This window comes from Saimiri boliviensis, chromosome 16 (genome assembly GCF_048565385.1).
Source record: "Saimiri boliviensis isolate mSaiBol1 chromosome 16, mSaiBol1.pri, whole genome shotgun sequence".
NCBI classification, from domain to species: domain Eukaryota; kingdom Metazoa; phylum Chordata; class Mammalia; order Primates; family Cebidae; genus Saimiri; species Saimiri boliviensis.
This window is the reverse complement of record NC_133464.1, coordinates 36,362,647-36,376,853: the sequence shown is the minus strand read 5'-3', so window position 1 is coordinate 36,376,853 and position 14,207 is coordinate 36,362,647. Positions and strand designations below refer to the sequence as shown.

The 14,207-nt window shown below is 38.3% G+C and overlaps 1 protein-coding gene across 17 annotated transcripts in view; it reads left to right on the top strand.

The window, feature by feature from the left end:
- The window catches only part of LMO7 (LIM domain 7), a 235,219-nt gene that overhangs the window by 126,134 nt on the left and 94,878 nt on the right, over positions 1–14,207 (top strand). For 15 of the 17 annotated variants that reach the window (XM_074387590.1, XM_074387591.1, XM_074387589.1 and 12 more), the window contains exon 4: positions 6,671–6,777. In XM_074387590.1, the coding sequence (XP_074243691.1) occupies positions 6,671–6,777 (107 nt within the window). Of the gene's footprint in view, positions 1–6,428; positions 6,569–6,670; positions 6,778–14,207 lie in introns of those variants that run through there. The other 2 variants (XM_074387587.1, XM_039473155.2) reach the window with 2 other exon arrangements.

Sequence of the window (14,207 nt, the reverse complement as noted above, 5' to 3'; positions counted from 1 at the left end):
TAATAGAAGGGAATGGGAATGAGTGAGAATGTAGGATGAGGAGGAATATAATAAAAACAACAAAATAAAATGAGAGCCCTTCTATTGTTCAATAAGAGCTTGCTTAAATAGGAATGATGAATTCAACTTTGAATCCCTGACATTCTTCCCAAGCACTTCCACTACTGAAAAAAGAGCAAGGAAATGTGCTATAATGACATGAAAATATATTACTGGATAAATGCTTTTGGAAGGAAAATGGGTTGAAAGGCTCTGAAAGGTGAAGTGTTAACAAAAACATCTCTTACCCTTGAGACCAGTGTGAGAACATTCATATTGGCCTTATGCTATTCTCATAACGCTCTTTTTAGGATTTATAATGGAAATAGAGAAGAATTAAGATTCCACTGAAGTGTGTAATTGTGTTTGTTGCAAACTGGAAAATATTGGGTGGAGGTGGAATGTGACCCTACGCTTGGGGTCAAGAGAATAAGAATGAGCACTGCTTCTCTCCCCACCTTTTCCCTCAAGGGATGAGACATTCTAACACTGGAGCGTCAAGTGGGTGGTAGCTTTGAGAGGACTGATAGGAAGCTTGAGTAGGAGACAGACTTGCAGAGTGAAAGACTAAGGAGGTATTTCCGATTCTGGGTGGCACCTCATCTGTTGCCAGTAGCTCATCTTCATTGTCACTTATTATTTAATCATTAGTCTTCTGGAGTTTTTGCCCAATAAATATCTACTTTATTTGATACTCAAATTCTTCAAATTCTTTGGGTAGTTTTTCTTTTTCTTCGTTTTTTTTTTTTTTTTTTTTTTTTTTTTTTTTTTTTTTTTTGAAATGGAGTCTCCCTCTCTTGCCTAAGCTGGAGAACAGTGTAACAATCTCGGCTCACTGCAACCTTTGCCTCCAGGTTCAAGCGATTCTCCTGCCTCAGCCTCCTGAGTAGCTGGGATTATAGGCGTACACCAACCATGCCCAGCTAATTTTTGTATTTTTAGTAGAGACAGGGTTTTGCCATGTTGGTCAGGCTGGTCTCGAATTCCTGACCTTGTGGTCTGCCCACCTCCGCCAAAGTGCTGGGATTACAGGCGAGAGTCAATGCACCCAGCTGGGTGTTTTTTTTTTTTTTTTTTTAACTGCATCATCTGCTTCTCCATTCCTGAAAATCTCTTCCCTTGTTTTCCATAATGCTATTCTCTTCTACTTTTCTTCTTCTATTTCTGGATCGCAGATATATTTCTCTCTTGACTCTTCTTTCTTTAACTGTCCTTTAAATGTTGGTGGTTGATTGTGAATCCTTCTTTCTCTTTACTTTCAGGGCAAGGAGGGCACATTGACATCCCTAATTTCAGCTACTACCAGTGTGTGCTAGACTCCCAAACCATGTTTTAAGATCCAATATTTCTCATGGGCTGCAAACCTAACTTACTACTAGCTGAGCGTCTGAAACTCAACACTTCTAAAAGTTTATTTTTCTATTCTAAATTTTTTACTGTGCCATATTCTTTATTTTTAAAAGTCTTGTGGCAGCCAGCTTCCAAAATGTTCCCAATGGTTCTCACTTTCTAATAGTCACTTACTCGTACATAGGAATTGTACCAGATTAACTAAGTGATCCACTGGGGAGATTCCATTCTTCTAGTGAGGTGACTTACAGAGTATTGAAGTGATGCCTTGATTCTTTTTGTGGATTATAGTAAAATGTGAGAGGAGAAAGTGAAGGATAGGGTGACAAACATGGGAGAAATAGAAACTGTTGCTTCTGAAAATTGTCACCTCTTTAGTAAGTAAATTCTAAGATGGTAGAATTGAGAAATGGTTTTCAGGCATAGATTAAATTCAAAGAATTTGCAAGATTAAATTAAGACACTTTGCAAGAAAGTAAGACCTAAAAAAGAGTTGAGAATGTGGTTGTAAAATTCTTTAGGTTCTTATATTCAAGATGGTACCTTGGAGATCTGTCCAGTCAAGCAATAGGGCTTCTAAGAACCTTAAACATATTGTCCTCCAGTCATCTCAGCAGGAGACCAGGGAAGAGAAGGGCTGCTTTTGAAGAGATGCATGGATGCAGCTTTTGTCTAATGGAATAAACCCCAATAAGATTCACAGAAGATTTATAGCATCTTTGAGAGAATTGTATTTGCGGAAACACTGCTAGCTGAGGCTGAAAGGGATAGAGAATTGTGTAATTAAGAGACAATTCTCTCAATTGCTGTGGGTAGGTTAAAGAATTAGATTGAAAAATTTACATAACCACAAAGAATAGGCTACTTTTCAATGAACAGCAAATATGACTTTTAGGGTGGCACCAAGAATCCAGAGGGTGTAGTGAAAAATCATGAATTTTTGATTCATGGCCTTGAGTCCTCATGAAGGAACTGCCAACCTGTGTCTTGCAGGATTTCAGAATGTCTGTGGACCAGTGACTCCTGTGTGCCTTTCATTCCTCTACTCTCTGATATGAAGGGTCTATAGTGATTTCTCTTACACCTGTCACTCTATTGCATGCTGGGAGTGTGGGAGCAGGTAACTTGTCTTAGTTCATTGGCATTCAAGTTGAGAGGAACTTTATTCAAGGGCCATACTTAAGGAATTACACCTAAGAAGTCTCAGACACTCCTGGATCTGACTTAGGTGATGAGATTCCACATCACCTTGTAAAGGGATGAAAATTTTTGGGCCCTGTTAGGGAGTAAGTGTATTTTGCCAATAGTCAGGACATGAATCACTGAGCTGGGTCCAGAGAGTGAAGTGCAGTAGCCAGTCCTCCAGAGAGCACCCCCACCACCCCATGATTCTCACCTCCTGGTGTTTGTGTTCTTGTACCCTCTTCCCTGCATGGAATAGGGCTGACCGTGTAACCAAGAGGATGCTGAGAAAATGATGGAATGTGACTTCAAAAGCGACATTATAAGACATTCCAACTTCCGTCTTGCTCTCTTAGATCACTGGCTCTATCAAGCAACCCTTTGGAGATGTCCATTTGGTAAAGAATCAAGGCTTCCTGTTAAGAACCAGCCCTGATTTATCAGTCACCTGACCTTGGAAACAGCTCCAGGAAAGCCTTCTGATGACTGTAGTGAGGGCTGACATCTCAATTACAACCTAATGAGAGGTCCTGTCCCCAATTCGGAAATATCCAGCTAAGGCTACTCCTGAATTTCCTTCAGAAACTATGTGAAATCATAAACACCTATTCCCTTAAGGTTCTGAGTTTGGGGATAATGTATTATGCATCAATAGATAACTACAGTTAACAAATACAAACTTTAATTGTCTTGGTAGATCTTTGTAGATCTTGGTAGATCTTACCACCATCTTAGCTCAGTGGTAAGTACTGTTGGGCCTGATCATTCAGCTCTCTAATTTACCCTAGCCTGCTCCACCCTACACTTGTTATGACTGCTTTATAATTGATGGAAGATAAGGGCTGGAAGGGAGATTGGGGAGAATATGAACATCTTAAAGCCATGTATATATCCTGTTTATGTAGTGCCTGCTTTTATTCATAGTCATGGAAAAATGTAAAGCTACAAGGAGCTATTAGATACATTTAGGATTCATTGTTTTCTTTTGTGCGTGTGTGCACGTGGGTGTGCATCTTTTGGTTTGTCTTTGAGAAGCCACTTTTGGTCCTGAAAGCACAGGGTTTACAGATGTTTAGAGCAGGATTTTGACATGAAGTATTTTATGGAAGTTGGGCAATGAAATATTTGTGTGATAGGTTGGGCCGGGGAGGGTTGGATTTCCCTTCTCTCATAGAGAAAAATGATTACCCTTGATAATGGGTTACAGATTCACAAACTGCTCATTTCAGAGATGAGGAAAATGGGTCCAGAAATGTTAACACTCTTTCCAAAGCCACACAGTTGTTTAGGGACAAAGCTAACTTAGAGTCCTGGCTACTGGTCCAATTAGATAAGATTTGTTTTAATTTGACTTCTATTTTTCTTTTTCTTTTTGCTAATTTCAAGTGAAAATGATTTCATTAAATGAGAACTAAATACTTCCCTTTTAATGTGTTGAGCTTGGTGTGGCTTCTTGAAGTTTTAACTGACATGAAAATTTTATTTTATAATTTTATGTGTACTCTTAGGCACCTCTTTGCCTGGATCCTTTGAAATTGCGAACAATAAACTGCCAGTGAGCTGAAGTCCAGGAGGAATGACTGAGGCTACATTACTGATCTTAGTACAGCCTAGTCCTGCTGCGTAGGCCATGTGTGACTTTGTTTATAAAGTTGTTCTGTTTTAAACTTGAGCGTCATTGAACAATTTAAAAGATATTCTGCTTTTTTTTCTTAAAGGCTTTATTTAAGACTAGAATTTAACCATGTTAATTTATATCTTCTCTTGAACTTTGTCTTCAGTTAAGTATAGTCACTTTAGATATCAAATGCTTTCGTTCTCTGTCAGAGGTTTTTGAGGAGAATGTGGCTTTATTTATCTGTTCTTATCAACCTGTATCTATCTGTCAAACAGAAGAATGCTATTATATTTGTATAAAATATCTGAAGAATTTTTTTGACTCTCATTTCACTAAGTTAACTTTTAGTTTAATCTTATTTTAATATTTTATATCATACTTTAAACATTCAGAACCAAATTGAATGGGTTGAATTGGTGTGAAGACTTCTAATGGTTTGTTTTTCCTTTATTGATATGAGACTTGCTTCCTGTGTGTATTAGTTCATTTTTACACTGCTATAAAGAACTGCCTGAAACTGGCTAATTTATTTAAAAAAAAAAGGTTTAATTGATTGACAGATCTGCATGGTGGGGAAAGCCTCAGGAAGCTTACAATTGTGGCAGAAGGGGAGGCAGATATGTCTTACATGGAGGCAAGTGAGAGAGAAGGGGGTAAAGCCCCTTATAAAACCACCAGATCTCCTGAGAACTCGTCACTATCATAAGAACAGCATGGGGGAAACTGCCCCATGATCCAATCACCTCCCTCCCTTGGCATGTGGGGATTACAGTTCCCTCCATTGACATGTGAAGATTACAATTTGAGATGAGATTTGGGTGGGGACACAGAGCCAAACCATATCACTATGGAACTTGGGGTATTGGTACATCCAACCATTTGTTCTTGCCTGGTTCTCAGAAGGCCAATTTTAGAACCACTAATTTGTATCATCTGATAATTACAGATAGTATAGTTTTTAGAAATCGTGGGCCTAACAAAATTATCACTTTTTGCTCCTCTTGGAATGTTGCCAACAAATTATTTCTTTTTTTTCCATAGTAAGTCAAATGAAAAACACCTTTCATTGAGCTGCTCAACTTTTGATTTGCAAGAGTCTTTACTCTTTGACTTCATCTTATTTAAAATGAGTCATGGATTTCAGCATTCAGCTAGGTTGTTCTCACTGCCTTTTATTCACAGTAGATTGGAATGACCTCCTACTTATGCAAATACTGGCTTTTTAAGATGTCTCTTTCCCTGGTAATCAGTGTTGCTTTTCTCTTTCCACACCTTTTCTTGTACTTTCCCTGAATCCCCTTACTCTCCAAGAACCCAAGCTATAGAATTTAGCCACTTTATCTTGAGAAAAGAGTAATTGTCTTTCTCCAAGTAGCAGACTGTCTTCTGGTCTGTGAAAGTCACCTATCAGGGAGGGGAGGCGAGGTTTCAAGGAGACTCACACCACCAAGGTAGCATTCCCAGCTGCCTCAGTGGACAGATGTGTGTTGGCATGCTGGGGTGCCATCCCTTTACCTGAGAATCCTAACATGGTGAATATGGAGAGCCTGCATGGGCTTGGCACAAGCTTAACCCTATAAAGTCTTTTCTTTTTTCTTTCTTTCTTTTTTTTTTTTGAGAGTAGTAGAGATGAAGCCTAAGCTAATTCTGGTAACCAAACGTATGTCTCTGAAATGTAGCTGGCTTTAAAATAGCCTATATTGTAATCTGTGTTTGTGCAGCAGTTTACATTAACGAAAAGCACTGGTTTGTGAATGGAGGATTTGGGTTTTGAAATTAGATATGCGGGCAACCTTGGAGGGAGCAGATAGACTTTCATTTTTTTTTTTGGAGGCAGCTCTTGAGGCAGGTGCAGGGAGTGAGTAATGTGCCACACAAACTATGCAATTTAGCCAATGAACGGTAGGTTTCTCCTGTCCTATAGTATGGTTTCCCTGTCTGTCAAGAGCCAGCTCAGCAACCAAACCCAGATTCCAGGTGTGGTATTCCACAGTCGTTCTGTAATTTGTAATCATAGAAACAGAATGTTCCTCCTCTTATTTCTTCCCTGCCAACAGTTTCTGGGTGGGTGAATGTCAGTAGCTGGAGTTATTTTTAAAGAGGAGAGGTGAGGCTTGCCCTGCAAAGCTGGGAAGAGGGCGTTTGTTTGCAGAGCAGGGCTGACATCAAAGTGTAGATTACTGCTCAGTGGCCAGGCACTTGTCCTGTAACAGGTAATGTTTAACGTGCCAGTCACAAAGATCACAGAAGCACCGTATGCCCGGGCATAAGATAGAACAACCGTGTATGCTCTGGAGGACTGAAAGGCTGTACAAGCCCTATGTATTTTTTTTCAAATATTTATATGCATGGGTCTTGCTGCCGCCTCTTTTGCTGACTGTAATTGGACTTTGATGCTTCGGAGTTATATCATAAAAAAAATTGTAACCTTTCTCTGAGAGAGAGCTCGGCTAAGCAATCACTTTCCACTTCTTTTCACAGGATAATATAAACGTTTTCTTGAAAGCTTGTGAACAGATTGGATTGAAAGAAGCCCAGCTTTTCCATCCTGGAGATCTACAGGATTTATCAAATCGAGTCACTGTCAAGTAAGTTTCAACAGTTTGTTATATAAATACATATATTTAAACTTAGGGCTTGTAGCTTAAGTGAAATGAATTGCTGAGAGTTCATGATTACAGAAAAAGATCTTCCTGTCTCTCTGTCTTCTTGTTCTCATTTTAAAAGAGACTATTTTAAAATGGCTTAGGGACTGTGAATGTGAAGCTGTTTGTAACTCGTAACATAGCATGGTCTTACTATAAATCTCTATTCTGACCAGATAGTAGTGTTAATAGTTTAACACTTGTCCAACATGGTAGTGTTTGGTTGCTAATGTTGAGGATATTCATTATACTTACAAGGTGAATTTAGGGATTGTATTATAGTTTGTAGAGTAACAACAATATTTAATTTTTTAAATATATTTGGAACGAAGACATAATTATTAGCATAAAATTAGATAGGAAAGTGGTAAAAAAGACTCTCTTAATATTGGGAAGGCAGCAGTGCCTGGCACCAACATGTAATGCCAAGGACCTTGCTAGCTGTGGCTGACTTTTAAAAATGAGCTGTTTTCCACGATCTTAATAGTGTGGATGAGAAAGTGAAAGTGGGGGTGAGAACACGTATGCCAGTATCTTTTAGATTTTAGGTGGAAAATGTTGTTTGTGTGGGAGTATACAGTTTCAGGAAATCTGGTTTTAAGCTCTTATGAGATTTATTTACTTTTCCTATAAATCTAATTTGCTTCCAGGCAATCATTAACAAACTGTGTCACATAATAACTATCTCTTTGTCATCCTGCCTCTTAAACCTAATTAATATTTTTTAAGGGAGAAAATAAACACCTTATTCTACCTATAGAAATAATGAAAATGGAAAAATTGGTTTCTACCAGTTCAAAGATTTAATTTATGTGGTTAATATCCCTGTGTAAAAGCTTTAATAGTTATTTTTAAAACCGGATGACCAATTTTTTTTTGAAGAAAAATAACCAGCGATGTACATATTTGTGATAGTACACATTGTCTTCTAGCAGTACACAAAACAGCACCAGACCCAGGTAGAATTATGCTTCTAAAGTCTAACAATATATGTTTTTAAATGAACACACTGTTTTGAACCTACCTGCTTCTAGTTGTGTTGAATAAGCTTTTCTAAACTCCATGGTAATGAAATGTCTATGGGAGGGATGAATCTGCCTGCATTTCTGACTAATTGAAAGATAGTTTAGAGATTCTAAATTTTATCACCGAAGCACAGTGTGTGCTTCTACAGTATGTGGGGTCATGTTTACTTTCCATAAAAATGAAATATTTGGATATATTTGTTTTATTTTTCCTTATCAGCACATTTCTTCATAAGGCCAATCTGATGGGCAAAGGAGCTTTAGACTTTGAAAGTCTTTTTCTTAAGTTGTTGATGCTTGTTAAGCATTAACATGCTTCCCCCTAAAATCATAGACTCTGTTTTGAAAGTCTGTAGCCTGTATTTGAGTAGGCTGAGGACTAGGCGAAACATGTTTGTTGGCTCCCAAGTCCAAGAGTGTTTGCCTGGAGCCTGTTTCATGAGATGTTGGGCCTGAAATGTTTAAGACAAATTAGTATCTGGGCTCAGCCTTCGGTGAAATTAAATTACTGACGAACTGAAACTTCGAGGTCACGTAGTTAGAGCTGTAGCGAGAAGTATGCAGAACAACTTGTTTCTGTGGAAACCACAAGCCCAGTCGAAGCAAGGTGTGCCTAAGTAGTACCTGCGAGAATGCCTGAGTAGGAACTTTGACTTCACTCAAGAACATTCCTCCTGATAATTCTATCTCATTGGGCCAGAGAGCAAAGGAGTCAACCCTGGGTCTGCTGCAGTGGAAGCACTGGAGCCTCCCAGATGAGACTAAGGAAACTGACCAGCAGCTCCTTTAAAAATGTTGTCTAAGCTCTTATGCTTTGACATAGCACTTTTTCTAAAGGAAGCAGATTTAAAGAAAAGCAAATCATTGCTTACTACACTTTAATTTTTAAAAAATATATAATGTGGAGACTCCTTTGGGTCAAAATTGTTGTCCTATCGTTATTGCAGATTAAAGGATTTAGTGTTGGTTAGATCAGTGGTTCCCAACTGTGGACGGGTTTGCCAACCAGGGGATATCTGGCCAGTCTGGAGACACTTTTGGTTGCCATAGCTGTGTAGGGGTGCTACAGGTATCTAATGGGTTAGGAATGCTGCTGAATACACTTTAATGCATAAGATAGCCCCTACACCAAAGAATTTTCCTACTCTGAATATTAATAGTACTGGAGTTGAGAAACTCTGGTTTTAGGCTTAGAATTTCTTACTTACTCCCTCCCTGCCAGAAAAATAGTCATGTGGAAATGAAGGATACTGACTGTGACACCTTTGGCATTCTACTAAAATACTAACTTTTTATTTAGTGACATATAATTTATACATTTCTGTGTTTGTTTATTGTCTGTTTAAATGGGAAGGCTCATTGTAACTTGTCTGAGAGTGTGGTAATGTGTGAGCACTTTGAAATTATTTTGCTTTATCTGTATGCATTAAATTTAACAAAGCGTAACAAATGATTAGATCATTTTAAATGCTGTATTACGACTGCTCAGACTGCATCTACCAGTGCACAGACGTGTTGTTGGCCTTGCTGCAAACTGGATCTAATTATGACACATAATGAGAGCAAATAGGAAAGGGTAGTCAATATTCTCCATGTTGGAAAACGTGGGGAACTTTTTTGTTAGTGGGCAGTGGTGATAGCTGCTGTATGGAGCACAAGGAGAGTCATGTGTGTTGACAATGAGTGGCGGTAGCAGAAGCAAGTCAAGAGCTGCTGTTAATGAATAGTTTCAATAATCCAGGACTCCAACTAGTTTTCAATTTTCTAGCAATTGGAAATGTACAATTTAATTCACAGTAGTAACTTTTTACTAATCAAACAGAGCTAGAGTATTCTTTATATTTCTGTAAATTATCCTATTATGTGTTCTAATTTTCTAATAATTATCTTACTTTATAGGAAGCAGTTTTAATTTTTTCAAATGGGTTTTAATTATTCCATTTATTTAGGGATTACATATATTCAAGGATCAAGTGATACCTTTAATTTTGATTTCCCTGACTTAAGGGGTAGGGTCCCATTAAAATCCCATTCTTTTCTTCTTTGAGAAGAAACCTCTTTATGTTTTCCGAGATTCAATTCAGGTTTAAACCTTTTTTCTTCTCAAAATGCTAATAAACAAATTTATAATTGAGTCTCCACGAATGGTAGATTGAGATCTACCCCAATCTGAGGCCACAAAATCAATCTTCTGTGTGGATGAATAACTGCATCATTATTCTTAACCATTTACTAAACATCCATACTGAGCACACACACTCCACAGAGAAAAGGTGGTGAGGCTCCCACAGAGCCATCTGTGCAGGCCTTGCATAAAAGGGCTTCAGGACATCAAGCATAATGGCCCCACCAGCCTGCCACGCACACCGGAGAGCTACCCTGGCAAGTGCCATGGTCCTTGTGGTAGCATCTGGTCATTAAGAGAGGTACAGAACAGTGAGTTGTAGTAGGAAGCAACTCTACAGAGTAGCCTAGAGGTCCTGTATTGGAGAACTAAAAGTTGGCAGAAAGGTAGGGTTTAACTATTAAAGGTTTTAACTTTATATGTCTAGCTATTTGACTCAGAAACTAAGTCTTGTATTTAAACCATTGCTCTATATATCAAAAATGTTAAGCTGAGAAATTGAACAGATTGTAAACATGTTTCTTCTTTCCACCCCCTTACCATTCCAATCCAGTTTTTAGCACTTCTTCCGATACATTCTGTTCATAATATAATTACAGGATGGCAATGACTTTGAATACTATTTTTCATGCAAAGAAATTATTTTCTAGTATAGACTTACTCTATTATTCAGAGTATTGATATTTTAGGTATAAAAATAACTAAGTAAACATTGATATTAGCTGAGTTTATTTTTTAGGTCTATTAAAATGAAAGTACAGAAATTAAAAATCTATTAAATCTTTACACATTCTAGATGCCAAAGGAACAGTAGTTCGAATCAAAATTAGTGTTAACATATTTCCATCAGGAAAATAAAAGAGTCTCAGAATGGTATTTCTAGGATGTAACTATTCGCTAAAGCTTCAGAAGAGTGCTTGATTTTTGTGACAGTGCTCTAAAGCCATTTCTTAGGAATCAGGTTCCCAGATGGCACTCTGTTTTAACAGTCTGCCAAATTGGGCTTGAGGTATGTAAGTGTATATGTATATTTAAGGTTTATTCATATAAGTAAAAATATACCTAGTTTGAATTACCTAATTTCTGCTTTTGAAAATAATTTAAGCCTAGTTTTACGTATTTTTGGCAAGTAGATGTCTTTCAAATGAGTTTCCCAACATTTTAATCTTTTTTTTTCAAGCAAGCTTAATGATATCCAAACTTGGATCTGCAACTCGAGCATGGTGACTTCCACCTGTCAAATCCTGTGACTATTTTAAAATGTACCCTTTCTGCCAACTATTAGAAGAGCATAAAACAAAAAGGAAGTTGATTGCATTGTATAGATCTCTATCGCATTCGGCCATTCCCTTTTGTGAAGTGCTTACTGGAAGGGGAGGAACATTAATTCTGAGTTGCTAAAACTCTGTTGCAGACCATCAACAACAATGTTTGGTCAAATTTGGAAATGCTCTTTCATGACAAAATTTGAATATCTAAGAGTCCTAGCTCCAGGGAAAGGTTGTGGGATATGAGGCAGGTCTGATGCTGGGGCAAGCCATGGAATAATTGAAGTTTTATCTGTAGCTGTTTGTCTCCATTTCTAGTTCTTAATCTGTTTCTGAATGCCAGTGTTGCTTCCTTTGCTTTGTACTCCCTCAAATCCAAAAAAGCCCTGAGGCCTGTCTTAGCCTGCTGGATGAGCTTTCATGCTGTGGACTTCCTGGCCAGGGTCTCTCTATATCTTCAAAACTCTCCTATCTTATATTCATTACTCCAAAGGGTCTCACTTGGTGGCCAATCTAAATAGCAGTTGACATGAGTCACTTAATGGGAGAATGAAAGTTGTTTGTCTCCTGTGATCAGTTAGCATTTGTTTTATAACAGGGACCTTGGAAGGGTTAAACCAAAGAGATATTTTTGTTGAGGAGATTATTCTTTCAAATTATTGTCTGTAGGGCTGCCTATGTTGACTTAATCCAACTTTTAAATTTGCTAATACTGAAATACTTATAGTTCCCTCGGTTTTTTTTTTTTTTTTTTTTTTTAATGTGAACTTTACCAGTAACCATAGTATTATTTTTTGTTTCCTCACTTTCATGTTCTATACTGGCTTAATTTAAGTGATTATTTGTGTGAGGCTATAGGCATTGGGGGTATGTGTGCTTAAATCCATTTCTGGAGCTACAGAGTAGAAAATGACACTTCATCCAGTAAGAGGAAATTTTGGTTTTAGAGAAGTCATCACTTGTTTGTTATGTAATGAGCACTTATTCAGCATCTTCTATGTGGCATATACTTACACAGACATGGATAAGATGGAGCCCTGCCCTCAGTGGGGTTCACATTATAACTGGGGAGATGTCCCTGTGAATTCACAGCTGGAATACATTATATAAAGATAAATGCACAGGATTCTCTGTACATATAGAGATGTGCAGTCATTTCAGCTTTTGAATCAGGAAACTCATCTAATTGGAGATGACACAGGTTTCTTATCTGGGCTTTCAAAGGACTTTCTGTTTCCTCTACACCTAGCTCTTCCAGAGACTTGAAACTATTTGAGGGCAGGGAGCATGTATTATTCCCTTTAGCTCCTTGGTTCCTGGTACCCTATGTCTTTACATGTTTATCTGAAAATTGGATTTTAATTACAAAGACTTCCTGGATATCTTAAAACCAGGCTTTGAAGATGGGGAAAAACCTGTGTTAATCTTTGCCAACTCATCTTCTTTTTATTCTCATTATTCAAATGCAAAGCAAATCTGGCAAAGCAGTCACTGAACTTTTGGTTTCAGTTGCTTTTATTTATGCTAGAACAGGCGTCCCCAAACTACATGCGGCCCCCTGAGGCCATTTATCTGGCCCCCCTCCGCACTTCAGGAAGGGGCACCTCTTTCATTGGTGGTCAGTGAGAGGAGCACAGTATGTGGCGGCCCTCCAACGGTCTGAGGGACAGTGAACTGGCCCCCTGTGTAAAAAGTTTGGGGAAGCCTGTGCTAGAAGAATGATAGTGATATGGCATATTACAACATAATCTAAAACTTACGCAGTTTAAGAGGAGTGTGTGTTTCAGCTCTGTATGTAATAAACTAAAATTGGAACTTTGGACTATGTGCCTTTCAAGGTAGTTCAAAGTTTTAATAAATCCTTGTGCTGATGTGCCAATAATAAATGTTAAGAATGCTTAACTGACATTTAAAGGATGTTTATTTATATAAAGTGTTAGAAACATTTCAATGTCTTCATAATCACTGATCGCTTTTTTTTTTTTTTTTTTTTTTTTTTGAGACAGAGTCTCACTCTGTCATCCAGGCTGGAGTGTGGAGTGCAGTGGTGTGATCTTGGCTCACTGCAACCTCTGCCTCCTGGGTTCAAACAATTCTCCTGCTCAGCCTCCCGAATAGCTGGGATTATAGGTGTGTGCCACCATGCCCAGCTAATTTTTGGATTTTTAGTAGAGATGGGGTTTCACCATGTTGGCCAGGCTGGTCTTGAACTTCTGACCTCAGGTGATCTACCCACCTCAGCCTACCAAAGTGCTGGGATTACAGATGTGAGCCACCATGCCCAGCCATCACTCATCACTTTTATCTTGTGAAACAAATCTAAAATGTATACTTGAGACTTTTGGGTAGAAAAATATGGTGGTTCTCTAGGTAATTGGAAGAAGCTCAAAGACAAAGAATAGAACCTTTTAAAAGCAGGAACCCATAGGGAAGGTAATTTTGTTGTTACTGTTGTTTGTTTGAGATGGATTCTTGCTCTGTCACTTAGGCTGGAGTGCAGTGGCACCATCTAGGCTCACTGCAACGTTTGACTCCCAGGTTAAAGTGATTCTCTTTCTCAGCCTTCTGACTGGGATTCCAGACACCCCAAACCACACCTGGCTAATTTTTGTATTTTTTGTAGAGACAGGGTTTCATCATCTTGGCCAGGTTGATCTTGAACTCCTGACCTTGTGATCCATCCTCCTTGGCCTCCTAAAGTGCTGGGATTACAGGCAAGAGCCACCATGCCCAGCTGGGAAAGTAATTTTTTATGAGAAGTCATCAGTATTACTTGAGTAAGAAATTTTACTGACAAGTTTACAGTAAGCCTCACTCCTTCCAAAATCAAGTTACTTGCCTTACTACTTTTTACCGTTGTCTATTATAAAACATCAAAGCCTGCCCTCCTTCTCAAAAAAGGTCGCATTAACTTTGACTTTGGCATAATCAGAAACATTTGAAGGACCTGAACAC